The 18,178-nt window shown below is 39.5% G+C and overlaps 2 protein-coding genes across 5 annotated transcripts; one reads left to right on the top strand and one right to left on the bottom strand.

The window, feature by feature from the left end:
* Positions 1 to 19: 19 nt before the first annotated feature.
* Positions 20 to 3,779, bottom strand: HSCB (HscB mitochondrial iron-sulfur cluster cochaperone). 2 transcript variants are annotated; one of them, XM_058851655.1, is made up of 6 exons: positions 3,551 to 3,777; positions 3,388 to 3,484; positions 2,894 to 2,983; positions 2,263 to 2,407; positions 1,341 to 1,388; positions 20 to 177 (listed from the first exon to the last, which is right to left on the bottom strand). In XM_058851655.1, exons 1-6 carry the CDS (start codon positions 3,739 to 3,741, stop codon positions 86 to 88), a joined length of 663 nt encoding a protein of 220 aa, XP_058707638.1. In that variant the 5' UTR covers positions 3,742 to 3,777; the 3' UTR covers positions 20 to 85. The 2 variants fall into 2 exon arrangements, with proteins under 2 accessions (XP_058707638.1, XP_058707639.1); XM_058851656.1 differs by lacking the exon at positions 2,894 to 2,983 and having other exon boundaries at positions 3,551 to 3,779.
* Positions 3,728 to 16,962, top strand: CHEK2 (checkpoint kinase 2). Of its 3 annotated transcripts, none has more exons than XM_058851653.1 (15): positions 3,728 to 3,853; positions 5,154 to 5,408; positions 5,921 to 6,045; positions 6,311 to 6,458; positions 7,210 to 7,300; positions 8,257 to 8,365; positions 9,395 to 9,448; positions 9,989 to 10,050; positions 10,527 to 10,626; positions 11,073 to 11,159; positions 11,882 to 12,045; positions 12,261 to 12,376; positions 13,694 to 13,779; positions 15,944 to 16,024; positions 16,628 to 16,962. In XM_058851653.1, exons 2-15 carry the CDS (start codon positions 5,159 to 5,161, stop codon positions 16,721 to 16,723), a joined length of 1,569 nt encoding a protein of 522 aa, XP_058707636.1. In that variant the 5' UTR covers positions 3,728 to 3,853; positions 5,154 to 5,158; the 3' UTR covers positions 16,724 to 16,962. The 3 variants fall into 3 exon arrangements, 2 of the variants coding, with proteins under 2 accessions (XP_058707636.1, XP_058707635.1); XM_058851652.1 differs by lacking the exon at positions 3,728 to 3,853 and adding an exon at positions 4,133 to 4,674; XR_009278948.1 differs by lacking the exons at positions 3,728 to 3,853; positions 13,694 to 13,779 and adding an exon at positions 4,131 to 4,674 and having other exon boundaries at positions 16,628 to 16,668.
* Positions 16,963 to 18,178: the final 1,216 nt, after the last annotated feature.

Here is an 18,178-nt window from a genome sequence, read left to right as displayed (position 1 = left end):
AGAAACACCATTAGTCTGATTTTGATAACAAAACCATTTGTTTAATTGAAAATAACACAGACTCTGAATAGCAAAGGAGGCAACATCAGGAAGGGATCTTCTTGGCCTTTAGTTTATCCTCTAAGTTTGCAAAATACTTCATTTTTGCTAGCAGCTTCTTGGCTTCTTGAAGATCATCTGAAATGAAATAAAACATTACTACTTTACATAGGGAGAGGTGAATTTGCATTTTCAAAATTAAGATTTCAGTGACAGCACCTGTTTTAGTACCAAGAGTTGTGAGCTGCAAGGACTCAGACACTTAAAACCATGGTGCCTGTTGTTTTAATCTCAGATGGTTTGGGAACATCTCAACTCAAATGTTCATAAAACACATAACAATGAACAATTTGGAAAAGAAATATGAATGAATATCCTTTAATGACTTCTATAAAGTGGCTGCAGCATTGATCTACCCACTAGGCAATACAAATGTTTTTGTTCATTTAAAATGTGTATAAATAGACCAACTGAAATAACTGAAAAATGCAAATGAGGAAGAGTGGTCTTGACACTGGATAGTGTCAATTCCAAAACTGATATTGAAACAATTTCTCCTCAGTTAAAGGGGAGGGTGGTTTATGACCTGCAGACCAATGCAACACAGTCCTTCTCATGGCACAGAGTAACAGGATGTAACTGCTCACAGCCGGGCTCAGCCAGCACTTCTTTGATGTTTACAGTTACACACACCCACCCCTGACAAACCTGCAGCATTCTGGACCTGGCACAGAACCACAAAGGTTTCTTCCCAGCTTCAGAAGCTCAGGAATGGTTCAAGTTTATGCCGATCCATTGCTTGTAGAATAAAGTTATGCTGATTATTGCACAGGAAGTCCCCAAAACCTTATGCTGAACAGGCCTTTACTTGCTACACAGCATCTGTGGCTTTCACTGCAAAGAACAGCACTCACTGCTCTGCTGCAGTCCAGGACTGCAGAACAACATCTCCCAAATTCAAGTGTGAAACCTCAGAATACGTCTAAGATGAAGTCTGTCCTTCCCAGTATTCTGGGAAACACACAAACAATTTCTTAGCATCTACATTCCCACTCAAAATGATTATTTAAATGCAAGATGAATGGAAATTTTGTACTGCACTTTGCTTTTAATGTGAGGTCCTGAATTTCACAAATCATCAGGAATGTCAGTTTAGAAGTACTTATTCTAAATACCTAACAAAGAACCCTTGTTAATGCAGTATTTCTGTTCCATAGCTCAGGAATATTTGCCAGTAAGTGTGGAGCTTTAAGCATTTAACAGGTATGTATGGCAGCTAAAAACTTCATAAAAACATGTACCTCTTTCAAAAGCTGCAGTCACCTCTCTGGTCAGTTCTTCTTGTTTAACTGCAAAACAAATTATTTAATTTACTTTTTGTTATACTTAGGATATTTTATACCACTGCATTCTGACTACCTGTGGTGGGAAAGTTCATTACTAGTTTCAGCCTTTGAGAGCCAAGCAAATTTTTCATAATACTGCTGTCAATGTTGATTTAATTATAATTTCAAACATATATTTCTTTGTTTAAACAGGTATACTGACAGAACTTCCAATGCACATCAATGGTCACTAACTTCCCAACAATCTAAATTATTTTTGGTATATCAGTTTACCCTGCTGCAGTTAATTTTCTCCTGTGCTACTCAGTTTTTATTCTAGTTATTCTAAATGCTTTTAGCACATGGCTTTTATTGCAAAGAATTAAATATATCAGTAAGCCAAATGTTTTTGGCATCACCAACAATATAAAAAGAAAGCTGGTTGTGTAAGGAGAAAAAAACACTTAATATAATGGCTGCCAGATAAAGAAGGTGAAAGAACTACAATGGCAATATAAATAACATTATTTAGTGTGGTCAGACAAGCATTTTATTCAACTTAATTCTGACAGGTTTTTTCTTTGGAACAACTGACTAGCCCTCACCTGATGAAGGATGAGTAAATTCCTTTTTATTGCCTATATATGTTTATTTTGACATCAGAATAGGTTCTGTTATACAAATGTTCTCAAGACAGATGTGATGTTTAGGTACATAAATGGATAAAGACAACACTGAAAAAGGGCAGAAGAAGCTCTTGCAGTGAGTCAATTCCAGACTAACACAAATTGAAGACATTACAAGAAATATACCAAAACAGTTAAAAGCTTTCAGACTCTTGTTTTACACAAGATTCAGTATATTAGCTCTGTACAAATTCCTCAAATCATAAATGTACCTTTAATTAAAGTTTCAATTTCTTCAAGGTTATCCTCATTTTTGGGCTCTGCTAATTTCTCATTAATTTCCATGATTTCCATAAGGAACGCTGAGTCTGCATCACAGTCTGTCTCTTGTGCTGGCTCCACTCCACTCAGCTCCAGCTGGCAGAGGAAATGGGAATTTGAAAATAAATATTCCCACATCTATTTCAATGGGAATTATTTTCTTTAATATTAAATCTCTTAGTGGGGCATACTCAGATTCATATCCGATAAAGCTACAGTGCATAGAGTCAGCCTGAAAATTAACTCCATACATAGGTTGACCATAAAAATCAACAGTTACCCAAAGCCAAAAAAAAAAAACATAACCCAAAGCCATAAAAAAGGCTGCCATGGGCCACACTGAAATTCTAAATAAGCAGCCATGGCCAAACACCACGTGTGATGTGAAAGACAAATTAGTGTAAGATGAGTAGCAAATGAGATGATACTTTTTGGACAAACTTTGGTCTCCCTTCAATCTCTGGTGATCCTCTTCAGGGGAATGCAAATTAGCACGTTAAGGAGTGAATCGAAGGTGCCATCCCTAAGAGCAGCCCCCAGGGTCCGTTATAGGAACACTGTAATACCCAAGGGAGACCTTACTAGATAGAGGCCCCGGCTCAGAGGGTTCAGCAGGGTCTGGTAGGCCTTGTTGATCAGGGAAGAGTGTTGCTCAGAGTAGTACTGCTCTTTCTGTAAATGGACGGTAAATAATTGGAAGCTAGTAACAAGTGGCAAAACAGACTTTTGTTACATGCGGAACAGCAGCGTCCCCACAGCAGTCCGTGTGTGAAACTGAGAAGGCTCTGTGGACCTGGGAACTGTGTCAGTGCACTCAGCTAAGGCCTGGCGAACCGCAGCGGCCCCTCATCGTCCACCTCCACCGCAAATCCATGGCAGAGCCTCTTCTGAGCACCGAAAGACAAACACAGGCGAATCCCCTCACTCCCCGAGCGGGAGAGAGGTGAGGACTCGACACTGCGACCCCGCCACTCAGCCGAAGGCTAAAGGCGAGTTCCTCCGGCGGTCACCGAGCCCCGTGGGCCCCTCCCGGCCCGGCGCACCCGCCCGGGGCTCCCGCCCGGCCCGGCGCTCACCGGCGGCCTCTGGCCGAAGCGGTCGGGGTGGACGGCGCGCTGCAGGCTCCGGAACCGCCGCTGCAGCTGCTGCGCGTCGATGCGGAACGAGCGGTCACTGCAGGACACAAGGCGGGTGAGACCCGCGGCCGGCCGGGCCCGCGGCCGCCCCGCCTACACTCACCAGTCCATCAGGCGGAAAAGGTCAGGCCGCGGCGCCGGCGGCTGCAGAGCCTGACAGCCGGGGCAGAAGCGCGGCGGCCCGTCACTGCCGGGGAGCGCAGCGCCACAGCTCCAGCACGGCGGCCCCGGGGCGCGGCCGAGCGAGGCCCCGCGGAGCGCCCACCCGAGCCGCGCCCGCAGCACCGCCCGCATCGCGCCCCGCTCCCGGCGGCCCCCGCGCGGGCCGCGCGCTCATTGGCTGCGCTCGGGGCGCGCGCGCAGCGCGCACGGCGGCTCCGGTCCCACAGCGCGAGCCCCGCGAGCCGTGAGTTCGGGTCCCGCCTGGCCCTTCCCTTCCCTTCTCCTCCTGCCCTTCCCTTCCCTCCCCCTCCCAGCCTTTCCCCGCCCCGGCGCCGCCACAGCCTGCTCCCCGCTGCTTCTCCCGCCGGGCACGGGGCCGCAGTGCTCAGTAGGGACGGCGGGGCTGCTGGTGGCGGTGTCGGTCCTGGGGCAGCATTGCCCGGCGGGCTCGGCCCCGCCGCTCCGCACGGTGCGAGGCGGCCGCTGTCGGCCTGGCCCCGCCGTCTGAGCCTTTAGAAGGAGGTTTAGGTTGGATACGAGGGAAAGTTCCTCTCTGGAAAGGGCTGCCCGGGTCAGAGGTGGGGTCACCATCCCTAGAGGGGTTCCAGAGCCGTCTGGATGTGGAACCAGGGGACAGAGCCAGCGGTGGCATTGGTGGTGCTGGGGAAATTTGCCTCTGTCTTTTCCAATCCAAATAATCTCGTGATTCTGTTCTGTCCGCGGGCCTTGCCTGTGTTTGTAAACATCTGTAACAAACGGGACGGGGGAGGGAACTTGGGAGCTGTCGTGGTTTTATGGCTCGTAATGAAATGTAGCAAACCGATAAGGAGAAGTATACATTAAAGTGTATGGCAGCCAGCTAAAAACCCGATATACAGGTGTAAGGGAGGAAGGCTCGTGGGCGTTCCAGGAGCCCCGGTGAGCGCTGATGTGTTGGAGGAAGCTGGCTGTAGGGGTGGGCTGGCTGGTGCAGCATTTTAGTGGAGAAGGAGGCACCACAGGCCAGGAATTTCCGGGGCAGGGAGACGCTGTTTCTTGCCGCTGCCTGTGCCAACAGCTGCCAGGGTGAGTGTCTGAATCTGGCAGGGTTTTGTACAGTTATTGTGTACAGGTGTGATAAATCCCTTGGGCACTTTCAAGAAAACTGTATGCTATTTTATGGTTCTTACTCCTTTCAGTTTTCCTCTTTGTGTTGGGGTCCAGCCGTGGTCCCTTGCTCCTTGCGGGGATGCTCTGTCGGAGCACAGCCCATGTCTGTATGGCCCAATGTGAGCGCTGAAGTCCTCGGTAGCAATCCGGGAATAAATGTTAGGTCTGCCCTAAAACCAGCAGAGGCCGCTCCACGTTGTCTTTTAAAAGGAAAAACATCCTGGTTTGCAAAATTCCTGGGAATTTACGTATAACCCAGACATGCACGCTTTGGTTGGAAGTTTTACTTCTCTATGCCTGAGAATGAACTTGTACATTAACAGTAAAGTGTGTGAGTGTTTGCCAGTTTTACTTTGATGTAATAATTGCAGTTTTTTTTAACATTCTCTTTGAAGCCAACATGTCTCGAGAGACTGGAAGTGAAACACAGCAGTCTCAGAGTGCCCAGCAGCCACAGAGTGGTACCAGTTCTTCTTCCAGTGGGTCACAGAGCACTAGTCAGTCTTCCTCAAGTTCTGGGACTCTGAGTTCCTTGGACACTGTTCCCACTCAGGAGCTTCCGTCCATCCCTGAGGACCAGGAATCTGAAGAGCTGGCTCCTCAGCCTTGGGGTAGACTCTTTGCACTTGGAAAAGGTTTCAGCAACTGTGGTATGTGCATACTGTAATAAACCTCTTGGTTTCTTTGTAGGATCTCAGAAAAGTTCTGAGCAGCTTGCTGAAAAGCAGTGTCTTTTCATTTTCTAATTAGGTACAAGCAAATTTAGCTATGCAACATTTTGCTATAATGTTTTATTCCATATGACACCCCAGTGTTTACACTGAGTACTTGGATACACAGCTTCCATAGAGAAATTCTGGAGTATTCATGTTGTTACATGCTTCATTTTTAAAAATGTTACAATTTATTTTATTTAGTTATACATCTCTATATTGCTGCAGGTGAACTGAGAAATATCACTGCTAAAGAGAGTAAAATTATGAAAGGATTTGACAAGGTGCTTGTGGTGCTTTGTATGAGTTAAGACAAACTTGATTCTATGGGAAGAATCTTGTCTCTGTTATCCTATTCATTGCCATTTGGAATCATTCTGTAGTGTTATAGGTATTAACTTCCTGCAATGTTGTGTTCTCTTTCTGCTGTACTTTCCCCTCCTCTGCAGACTGTGTGAATGAGGAATACTGGTTTGGGAGAGACAAAAGCTGTGATTACAGTTTTTCTAAGCTGGGATTGTCTGAGACTGGCTTCTACCAAAACTATAGCAAGAAGCACTTCCGAATTTTCAGGGTAAGTGTTAGAAATGTTAACTCTCTATTTTGGCATAATTCAAAAAGATACTTTAGTGCAGAGATCCTAAAGAAATCAAGGTATCTTCAGGGTTGACTCCTTTAACATGACTTCTGGCAATGCCCCATTCATATGGTTAATGAAATAAACTCACAGTCTCATTTCTTGAGTCAACAATAGTAAATTTCTAGTGTATGTCTACATGTCTTTATTGTAAAGTCATTTGTTCTTTACTGTCATTTTCCCTGTTTTTTTTCTCTTTGAGGAAATGGGTCCAAAAAATTCCTTTGTTGCCTACATTGAAGACCACAGTGCAAATGGGACATTTGTTAATAGAGAGCTTGTTGGAAAAGGGAGGAGGCTTCCACTGACACACAACTCTGAAATTGCACTGTCTGTACAGACCAATAAGGGTAAAATGTGCTTTAACTTAAGTAGATTTTTCATGTATTGACCAAGAGGTTGTTTCTGCATTGATTTGAGTATGTTTCTTGGGAGCTGAGCTGCTTCATGAGCACAGCTCATTAATAGGTGTTTTCGTACTCACATAAAAATTATCCATGTCCTTGTCAACCCTAGGGAAAAAAAAAACTGAAAAAGGAAACTTAAAATCTGCATCAGATAGAACCTTACTACAGTAGAAACTTTTATAGTTGTTTTCCTATTTTTGAAACACTTTTGCATTTCAGTAGCTGTGCATATGATGGTAGGAACAGGGAAAACAGACTATTCAAGAAAAGTTGAAAAAAGACCCCAGATACCTAACCAGATGCTGCACAATAAATAGAAAACCCTCTTAAAAATAAACAGGGCTGGACTTTCGTTTCTTTGTCTTTGATTTTCCACTAAGATCCTGTCTTCTTGATTATTACTTCTCTTTGATCTTTGCTGATACACTGAAATTTTTGCTCCTTTTGTCCTTAAATGTAGTTCATTAGTTAAAGACTGTTGTGAATTTAATCCCAAAATGTAAATTTTCATCAATAAGATCACCTTGCTAACCCACAGCTGGTATAATTTATAGCATATATTTAGTTTTTCCTCTAGCTGGCAGTATTTTCTCAGTTATATTGTTGCTGATAAAAGTTCACAAAACCTAGATGTTTGTTATAATAAAAAATTTAAACTTAATAATAGGAAATTTATCTCCACTTTTCTTCCCAGTGTTTGTATTTTCTGATCTTACCGTAGATGATCAGATGATGTTTCCTAAAGAATTCAGAGAGAAATACATCATGTCAAAGACTTTGGGAAGGTAAACATCTTTCTCCCCTCAGTAGAAAGGGTTAACTCCATTATCATTATCAGTATCTTGTGCTGGAATTATTACCAGTATTAACTGAGCTGATGTTTTAAAAGAAAAAAAAAAAGATAACGTGAATAAACATGTTCTTTACAACAGTTTAAACAGGAATTTTGGCTTTGTCTCTCTAATTGGTTTGGGGTTTGTAATCTATCACCAATTGCAAAAACCAGGTTTTGTTTTGGTTGGGTTTTTTTTTCTGTAGAAGAGAATGAAGTCTGTAAATTCTTAATGAGTTTTTCAAGTTTGTATATTAATTTACTCAGTTATTGGAAATGGAAAAAAGCTTTATGTCAGAATACAGCTTACTACAATATCACTATTGAGGCCCTCAGATGAAAAGGAAAAAAACTATCCAAGAAAAAGGAGAGAGAAGCTATTTAAATGGGAGCTATTTTTTTCTCTTTTGGAAACAGTTGGTAAAGAATTTGGAGGTGAATAATTAAGTAGAAACAAATCTGAGTGGAAAATAGAAGAATTTCTTTCAGTAACAGAATTGCTGTTTAGTAAAAATACAAGCATTGTCTTATCTGTTTCTCAGATTTGTGCAGTCTAGTGTTAAGAGAACGCTTCCTAAGTTCTCTTCTCTTAAATGCCTTTGCATGAAGGAAATGCTGACAGACCATGTCCATCCTATCTACCAGTACTTTTGGTACAGAGTAGCTGCTCTGCATATTGACTCCTGCAGTTTTGAATGAATGGCCTTTGACAACACTTGCTATTTAAATAGACTTTCTAACTCCTGAATGTTTCCTGAGAAGTACTGTAGACTTTCAAATTGTTGAATACTTCCTCAGAACAGGCAATGTTGCCTTATTCAGAAAGTTAGAAATCAGCCAGCTCCAAGTTATGCTGTCATTTTCAATCTTGTTACACGGATTTTTGACAGAGCTGTGCTCTTGTTTTAGTGGTGCCTGTGGAGAAGTCAAACTGGCATTTGAGAAGAGCACCTGTAACAAAGTTGCAGTGAAAATCATCAATAAACGGAAGTTTGTGGCAAGTGGCCTGGGAGACACAGTAAGTATTTTTGTTTGTCTCTGTCTTGGCCACCTTGCAGTGGTCCTGGAATATTTGGTAACTTCTCTGACTCCTCAGCTATTCAAATGAGGATTTTCTTACATCCTGTCTTCTGTGTTTAATTTCAAAATGTTTTTTGATCTTGTATGATGTCCAGAATTCTGTAGGAAACACTCGTTTTTATTCCTTGACCACGTTCCCTTTAACCCCTGTTAATGAGATGTATACAAAGGGTGGTGTGGAGTCTTGTAGGGATTGGTTTATGTCCTAAAATGCATCAGATAGACACATCATAACCAGCACAGTCTTAACCAAAAATGTACCAACTAAGCTAATTTTGTTGAATGCTTCATCATAATAGATTTTAAGAAAATTGTATGAAGCCTTTTGGGAAGGGCTTTTCATGTGGCCAATGGCAGAAGCCAGAATTTGGAGAAGAACAAAGACAACTGGCTCAAGATGCTGTTGTGAATTATAATTACTAATACATACCATTCTACAAAACAGACACAGGAGTATATCTGGAATGTTGTGTGTGAGTTGTGTGTTCCAAGATGATTGATTTGAATTGGCAGAAGAGCAAAAAAAACCCTGCTGAGTTGATTTTAGTTGAGCCTAAGCCACAGATCTGGTTATATTATCTTGCAAAATAGGAGAGAGTAGCATGTAATTATAGGTTGGCCCATATGCAAAGCATCTTGGAGGGAGAAAAGCTGTTCAAATACAATACAAGTATATAAGCAAAAAGAATTTCATTGATTTTTAATTTGAAAATTAGTTGGGGATTTCTAACCTGCAGTGAAATTACATGTCTGGAGTAATATCTTGCTCCAGATAGTGACAGCACTCTGTTTATTTAATTCACTGAGAGCACCTGATCATTTTATGGAAAAAAAATGTATGTTATGGTCACTTACAGTAGCAAAAGGCATGAAATGATGTTTTTTCTGGTACTGTCTCTTATTTCTCATATGTCTTATTCCAGAACAGCTCTGTCTTACCCAATATGGTATTTGATTCTTTTAATAGAACCCAGCTTTAAACATCAATACAGAAATTGAAATTTTGAAGAAAATAGATCATGTGAGTGTTACTGTACATTTTTATTATTTTTTGCTCTCTCCTGTATGTACTTGTTTAGTTTAATGACCTTAGTGTAGTAACCAAAGAGCAATTTTATTTAATTTAGAAATGTGTTAAAGAAGGTATATAATTTTCCTTGTAAATTTTTGAGCGGGTCTTTTTTTCTTATTTTAAGTATATTATATCCTAGCAGATTTGAGATTTTAAAGCATTGGATAACTGAAATGTAAATTTGAGCAGAAACATCACAGGAGAAGTTTTAGCCTGAGCCACTGTTGCAAACATTTATCTTTGATGCAAGGTTTTGTAAATGCTGCAAATTAACTAAATATAAGGACTAGTTTCACTGTCAATTTCTTGAATTTGTATCCCCGCTTTCCTCTGTATGTAAAACAGATAAAATGTTGAGGGTGTGGTCTGGGATGCTTGCAAGTCAGTTGTGTTAATTGTTCATTTAAGTGACTGGTTTGAAATACTGAAATAAGAACTTTAGGATTAATTTTTCTATTTTGTATGTCTCTGTGTTCCCTTTTCTGTTAGCCTTGCTTAATCAAGATTAAAAATTTCTTTGAAGCAGAGGATTACTACATAGTTTTGGAACTGTAAGTAACCTGTTTGAAAGTAAATGCACAAAATGAAATGTTTTTTCATAGCCACAATGAACTGTGGGGGTTTTGCTTGTTTTATTTTGTTTTCCTTTTGCTGGCCTCCACTGTTCTCTGAAACCTTTGTAAGATTAGGAGCTAGGATAACCAGGAGAAACCATCCTTCTATGCTTTGTAGGCACTCAGGGCCTGGATATTGTTTGCTCTGCTGCTGTTGTGGATTGCTGCTATTTATTTTGATTTTTGAGCTCATAATAGGGAGCTGATCAAAAATCATGTAACAACTCCCAGTAAAGACTCAAGAGATTGACCTTAGCAATGCAAATGCTGTGTTTAGGATGTTGCTCACTCATTTTCAGAAATATATTCTTTCTCTGTAGCCACTATAGCCAAATGTTTTGGTCTTAGTCTTGTCTAATAAGATGAATCTTTTGGAATTTATATGTTGGCTTGTTAACCTGCATTTGCTTTAGGATGGAAGGAGGAGAATTGTATGACAGAGTGTCAAGGCCAATCAAGATGAAAGAAGATATCTGCAAGTTGTACTTCTATCAGATGCTGCTGGCAGTAAAGGTACATAATAATGAATTATACCAAAAAAAGTCAGTAAGATGAGTTTTTCTGTCACTGAGACCCATGCAAGCAATCAGTACAGCGTTCTTAGCAAGTTGGTTTAACAAGAAAGAGACAGAAAAGCAGAATTCCTACAAAGGTGACTACAGAACTTGGGTCTGTGCTTGTATTGAGATTTGACATTGGAAGCATAATTTATAAGGTGGTTTTTTGTTTCTTTGTGATGGTGTTTTGGTGCAGAATTTTTTTTGCTTATTTTGTTTTGTTTTCATTTTACCTTGTTTTTTTAAGGGAGAGTCACATGTTAGGAAGCTTTGAATGTATGCCCACCTCTTACACAGCCATTTCAGTTATCCTGCCATTGCCATGAGAAAAAGTGGAAAGCTTACAATTTAAAACAAGTTAATAGTCTGTTTTTCCTTAATTACCCATCTGTATGTATTTAGTATCTTCATGACAATGGAATTATACACCGAGATCTAAAGCCAGAAAATGTGCTACTTTCATCTTCTGAAGAGACATGTCTTATAAAGGTAAGAAAACTAACATTTCTTGTTAATGGAGAAATTTGTGAGTGTTCTTTCATGTTCTTCTTGGTATTTTATTAAACAGAGCCAAGAAGTTATTATGGAATTAATCATACAAACAATGAAGTAACTTAAAATATTGACTTTTTTTTTCATAATTCTAATTTTATTTTTATGGATATTTCAACCCATATACTGCATATGTATTTTCAAATGTCAATGTATTTTTCCCCCAATAAAATCTACATTCTTGAATTACAGACACCATTCCCACAAATATCCAGGCTGTATGGTGACAGGGATTTTTGTGTTGTTGTTTTGGTTTTTGTGAGGTGTTATTAGGGTTGTGGATTTTCTTTTGAGTTGTTTTTTTTTTTTTTCCCCAGAGAAAGCATTGAATATATTTGCATGCTAAAATGCTTATTTTTCACATAAACTCTTCTAATAGGCTACAATACCTTTATTCTATGGTTGTCCATTTATATCCAAATCTGAAAGTACTTTTTGCCAGCGTAAAATGTGATCCTTTGTCATATTTCTGCCTCTTCCTCCTCTCCCATTCTCACTTAATAATAATGTTTGGGGTGACTTCTGCTCATAGTCATGTACTGGAACTGGCTTGGAAGGAAGAAACTTAGCTCTACCTCCTGATGTATGTCTACAATATGATGTGTTCTAGTACAGTCCATCCTAATATGTAATGTGGTGTTACCATTTTTAAATACGAGATTACAGATTTTGGACAATCCAAGATTCTTGGAGAAGCTTCTCTTATGAAAACATTATGTGGTACTCCCATGTATCTTGCTCCTGAGGTTCTAAATTCACTTGGGACTGCTGGATACAGCCGAGCTGTGGACTGCTGGAGTTTAGGAGTTATTCTTTTTGTATGGTAAGATATTGTGTAGATGTACCTTCACTGGGCAGTCTTTGACATACATGGCTTGAGACTTGGCAACTTCAGTGTCTATATGAGGAAGTGAAAGTGTGTTTAAAACTCTACACATATAAAAACACTGTGATAGCAAATGCCTTAAAATGTGTGATTTCAGTGTTTCATTTGCTATGACAAATTCTGAGTTATTTAACTTGTTTTCTTCTATACAGCTTGTGTGGATATCCACCATTCAATGAGCAAAATACTCAACTCTCTCTGAAAGATCAAATCACTCATGGAAAATACACATTCATTGCAAAAGAATGGAAGCATGTGTCAGACATGGGTATGACTCCAGCACAGTGGGTAGTAAAATATCTACCTCTTTTCTTGTAGTTTTTGTTCTCCTTTATGCTCCTTTCAGCTGCATGGCACATTGTGTGTTTATGTGTTTAGTTTTTAAACTAATATATTAAAATATTTTTTAAGTTCATTGTTAAAGCATTAGAAAGAGCACATACTTTATTATTGAAGAGATTTCTTAGTAGTATTTAGCATAATTAACCACACAAGTATAGAGTTTGTGGGCACATACATCTATTTCTCCTCTTTTCACTTTTTCTTCTGACTTGATAAAGTGGGTCTACAGACTTTGCCTAAAGATTCTTCAAGTGTTGAACCAAAAACACCAGGAGTTAGAATTCCAAAAACATACATTGCAAGAGAGTCCTTTCATGGTGCTAGTCTTGGGAAAGTGTCAGTCACATTTGAGGTATCATCTATTATGTTTGGCCCATTGTAAGTAAAGTAGTCTGTGAAACAGTTTTTGCATAACAAACTAAAATGATAATGACTGTCTGTGTGCTTTAGTTTTTCAGGACATTTTTATGCACAAAAGAATTTTAGTATTTACCTTGGATATTTCTTTGTACATGCAGAGGAGTTTCTAATAAACAATGCAGTCATTCTTTGTCTAATAAACTTATCAAATATAACTTCTTCCTGAATAGTTTGAAGCTTATTCAGTAACAAGTCAGACATTCATGAGAATCTGCAATTTTAACATAATTTCCATAGTCCTACTGGTATGTATTCAGAATAATCTGATCAAATGGAAAGTAAATCTTGCTGAAATTCTTTTGTGGGAGATTTGGAGTAATAAAATACAACATAAATGCCATATTTTTCACAGTGTCTTCTAAGCAGCCTCCTAAGAAGATGAAAGTTTGAGATTATGTTGAGCATACATGTGTATGTCCTGTCTCTTCTTTCCCACTTTCCCAGATGGATAATCTGCTTTCCAAGATACTGCAAACCAGGATATATTAAGCTGTCTTTGCTTTTCCACAGTAATACTGAAGCATTTAGTGAAGTGTTGAGCCTCCTTTGCATGCTCAGAACATAAATTGCCACCATGCTAAATATATCTAGAGTAATTCTGGTATGCTGAGAAGTGTTGAGTCATGTGCATATGAAGGAAACATGGTTGCAGTGTGCAGCCCTTTCCATGCACAAAAAACAGAAAAGTGACCTGCCCAGCTGTACATTTTTGCATTGTTCTGAAGGGGTATAAGGCACATTGTCACAACCAGTTTTGGTGTAGGCTTATTTCAGGTAATGAATGGATTGATCATATGCCAACCAGCTCATTTTATTATCTTAGCTCTGGATCTTGTGAAGAAGCTGTTAGTAGTGGATCCAAGCAAACGTCTTACCACAGAGGAAGCCTTAGAGCATCCTTGGCTTCAGGTAGGAATTGAATTTTAACTGAAAGCTGAGTTGTTCGCGGGGGTAACTTATTCATGTCTTGTGTTTTCAGAGATTTAGCCCCTGTAGAGAGACTGCAAAAGCAGCATGGAGTAGTCTCCTGAATACCTTCTTTCAGTACAATAAGCAGCTTCTGCATCCTTTCTGAGACATCTCTTCCCAAAACCCTTTCACATGTGAGGATCAAGATGTGTTTTTTAGAGCCCAAGCCTGACTGTGGTTCTGGTAGGATGGACCTCTCCTTTCAAGCATTGTAACAGAGCCCCATTTCCTCAGATGTTTGTGTGGGCAGGCAGTGCAGAGTTTGTTTCTGGCAAGCATCCAATACTACTTTGTTTTTACTCTGCTGTGTAAGAATAAATGTCCCTGGTTTGGGAACCCTCTGAGTAGGAAGTGATGGTTTCCCTGCCTCCTGTTACAGTCTAATTAGATTTAAGAGGGATAGTCTTTAGGTGGTCTTTTCTTACTTTTGGCAGAGGTCTCCACTGAACCTATGAGCTCTCTTGAATATTTTTGCTTGACGAGGCTGAAAAATGTTACCCAACCTACATCTGAGCCATGCAACAGGTTCTGTTTTTTTACACCAAACACAATGCTATTCCTGTTCCCCCCCTGGGACTGGGAACAGGTAAAGAGCAAAAGAAATGGGGGAAGCAAGGGAGTATCCCTCAGTGCTCAACAGCTGATAGTGTTCTGAGACAAAAAACATGTGTGGATGACTCTTTTTAAAGTGATTAACTTGTCTTGATTATGCTCCTGGGCATCAGGAAACATTTCCTGGCATTCATGGATTTTACTTACTGTAGTTTTGCATGTAACATCTACAGTGAGTTAATCAGATATAGATTCCTACATTTAAATTATAAATCTGAGCAGAAAAAGTTCTTCAGAAACCATGGAACACTGATTTTAAAAATGGCTGGTATGCATAAACGGGAAGGGGAAATAGATGACTGATTTAGACAAGCTAAGAATTTAAAATATTTCAGTATATAAACTCAAGTTGTTATTAACTTGATTGTATATTCCATGTAAGGACATCTCTTACTATTAAGTTTAATTTTGAAGACAGGACAGAAGGTTCTAGAAAACATCATAGCCACAAATCCAGATTTGTGTAGCTTTTAAAATCTAGCATTCATCTGCTGTTCTTTGAACTGTTTTCCTTCAGGGGCTGTTATTAAGAGTGTCAGGTGTTTTTAGATGAGGTAGACTGCCTGCTTGGAAGGCCAGCCTGCTCAGTTCTAGGTATCACACATGTTGAATGCCACCAAAAGAGCTCCTGAGTCCTGTTCCTGTGAGTAATGAGGAGTTACTGGCTCCTCTCTCCCTCTTGTGTTGTCTGGAAGTATCGACTTCACAAGTCAACACTAAACAAAACATTCTCTCTGTGACCAGCTGATGCCAGTTAGCCCTCTGATGATTTTGGGGACACTAGGGAATATTTAAATACTAGAAGTAAGCATGTTCTGCAGATTTATTTAAACTAGTAGTGCTTTCAAATTAGTGTTTTCAAAACAAGTTGTTTACTCCATTCTTTGCTTAAATCTACAACTTGAAAACTTGTTGAGCTGTGTAAACCTAAGTACTGCTCAGTGCAAGTGTCTTACCTGTATTTACTTAATAAAACATTTCTTAAAGGCATATAAACAATTAATTGCTGTTTCTTCCTCTGAAATCTCCACTGAGGTCTTTTGAATGGCACAAGATTAGTTTGGTTGTATGCTGAAGAAAAAACACAGGTCATTGTTACATAAATGGAAAAATATTTCTTACCTCATTCATCAATTCAAATGTAGCCACAATCAAATCAGGTGACACTGGAAAAGAAAAACAAGTCAAAATTCTGTATAAAATTAAATGGATATTCAGGTCAAAGTCTTTTTGTAGCACTTAAGAATAGTTAAATAAAATAAAGGAGATACTGCAGTACTCCATTGCTTAGGAAAAGGACCCTCTCCACTCCCTTCACCTAAAAAAGCTCAGTTAAAACATCTGAAATCCTTAGGAGCTCAATGATATTTATTTCTAATTGTCTCTAGCAGTCAATATCGGAGTCACTTCTCTTTGAGTTTCCCAGTCTTTGCTTTTCCCTTAAGTATTCTATAAACTACTTAGATGCTGGTTTGTTGTTTTTTTTTTTCAGGATGAGGATATGAAAACTACATTTCAACAGCTACTTGCTCAGAAATGTACCAATATGAATCCACCAGAAACATCAAATATGGTATGTACAGTAGATATTAGAGGATTAATAATTGATGTACAGAGAAACTAAATTTTGAAGTAATCTTTAATAAGAAAATCAGTTAATTTTGAGACTTTAGAGAAATGTACCCTTGGGCTTTATGTGGCAGCCTGTTGTTATGTTAGTTCTACTTCCTGAAGAGCAGCAATGGATTTCCATGCTTTGTCAACACTTTGTTTACATGTATAGAAACACTTGCCTAGGCTTTAAAGGATTATTCCTATATTTACAATAAAATGGTTGAATGTATGTTTGTTTTTTTTTAAAGGATTCAAGTCACTAATGTGACTAATGTAACTTACTAATGTAACCTCATGCTGGTGCAAGGTTAGGACAGCATTGTGCCATTCATCACCAAATGCTAATTAGGAGAACTGTGAACAGTAGCTGTTTCAAGCTGGGAGCAATGTCTTACATGAGAACCGGCAAATATAATTAGATGGATCTTGGGAGAGAAACATGGGTTAGTCATGCTGCTTTTTTGGTCACATTGTCCAACACCTCTGGTTGTGGAGCAAGCAGAAGAGTCAGGCTCTGCCTTACCTGGTTTCCTGGAGCCATCCTCCTGTGTTTTTCTTCCAGCGAACCACAACGAGAAAGCGTCTCCATGAAAATGAGGAAGACTACGGCTCTGCTAAGCGTGCTGTTCCTTCTACATCATTCCAGAAAATGAGGTGAAAAGGAGGAGAAGATGACTTTGTTAATGACAGCTTTTTTATGGGAAGCAGAATTTTTTATTAAGAAAAATCTTAATATTGGAATAAACTGTTGATGATGCAATTTCCGAATAAAAATAACTTTGTAAGACTGAAGTGACTGTTGTGCATGCATGAGAATCTGCACAATTAGTCATGTTCTAGTCCATCCAGCTCTCTGACTCAAGGAAAGTATCAAAAAGAACTCCCGAACTAAGTTACTAACAATTTTTTCAGCTGGCTTCATTCCCCACCTACATTCTCTGTTTTTTCTTTTCCAATTTCTAGGTTAGGTATGGAAATAATGCTTAGTCCTAACAGACCAAGAAGGAATACTAAACTTGCTGAGCTTTTGCCTGAGACAGAGCATTACCTGACACAATGCTGCCCACAGACTTCTGAGGACACTTAGATTACTCAGTTCAGATACAAGACTTCTGATGGAGCTTGAGGTGCTCTGGGCTTCAGGTAAAGCTCCACAGTAAATGCTGAACTCACAGCATTGTGCACTGGGATGGGGCTGATTGGCTTCCAAAGCAACCATTACCATCTGCATGGTGTGTTTAATGTGTGTACTATGTTTATTTCCCAGAGGAGGGATGAGTAAGAGGAAGCATGATAACAAGAGATGAAATGAACATGTATAAATTCCTGTCAGGAAAGAGCTAGGAATTGAACTGAGAGAGAAAAACTAGTTTGCCTGTTAGGTGAAAATTTTGAACTGTGTGCCTCTTACTCTAAAGGATTGTTAATTTCATCACTGACTGAAAGAACAGTTTAGTAACTCTGTTCTGCAACATGTATCTTCTGGTTAAAGGCATCTACTCTAAGTTGATTTGTAAGGATAAAAACCTAATGTGTTATGGAATAAACCCGTATCAGGTAGGAAATAAGATATTAATGAGATGCATTTCCTGTATGTACCCATTGCAGAGATCTTGTGTGTTTTGATATATTTGATATGAACCAATGTTAATGATAAAATGCTGATTCTTGTACACTGATATCTTTCTTAATGGATTGTATGGAGAAACAGCCATGGGATGGAAAAAATACCATTGGTTCAAGTCCACTCCAGATACACTGGGGTGCTAGAACTAAGGTGTGTCTGTCCTTGGAGATGTGCCATTTTGGTGCCAATCTGTCACTAGCACATCCTCAGGGAGTTTACTGTAGCTCATTTGAAGTAGAAGGGGAATGCTCAGCTGCCATTTGCTACATAAAAGAATCAAAGGATGCAGTATATTTGGGCCAGATTTGTGTCCTGGTGTACTGCAAAAACTGATCCCTTTGGGCTTTGGTTACTGGTTACTTTTAAAAGACCTGCATCATTGCTGATGGGAATTCCCTAGTTTCTACTTACACTGTCAATTTGTTTTTAGATAGAAATAGAAAACTTCTATAATTTATTCCTCCATCCTACAGTTGTTAGATAATC

Source organism: Poecile atricapillus, chromosome 16, assembly GCF_030490865.1.
Source record: "Poecile atricapillus isolate bPoeAtr1 chromosome 16, bPoeAtr1.hap1, whole genome shotgun sequence".
Classification (NCBI taxonomy): domain Eukaryota; kingdom Metazoa; phylum Chordata; class Aves; order Passeriformes; family Paridae; genus Poecile; species Poecile atricapillus.
Note: the sequence above shows the minus strand (reverse complement) of the source record. Positions and strands in the feature narration are given on the sequence as shown.

Coding starts and splice junctions, on each gene's coding strand:
- HSCB (XM_058851655.1), bottom strand. CDS start 3,741: ATGCGGGCGGTGCTGCGGGCGCGGCTCGGGTGGGCGCTCCGCGGGGCC. Junction 2,984..3,387: donor GCTTCGGCCAGAGGCCGCCG/GTGAGCGCCGGG, acceptor GTCCATTTACAG/AAAGAGCAGTACTACTCTGA. Junction 178..1,340: donor GACTGCAGCTTTTGAAAGAG/GTACATGTTTTT, acceptor ATTTCATTTCAG/ATGATCTTCAAGAAGCCAAG.
- CHEK2 (XM_058851653.1), top strand. CDS start 5,159: ATGTCTCGAGAGACTGGAAGTGAAACACAGCAGTCTCAGAGTGCCCAG. Junction 6,046..6,310: donor AGCACTTCCGAATTTTCAGG/GTAAGTGTTAGA, acceptor TTTCTCTTTGAG/GAAATGGGTCCAAAAAATTC. Junction 12,046..12,260: donor GGAGTTATTCTTTTTGTATG/GTAAGATATTGT, acceptor TCTTCTATACAG/CTTGTGTGGATATCCACCAT.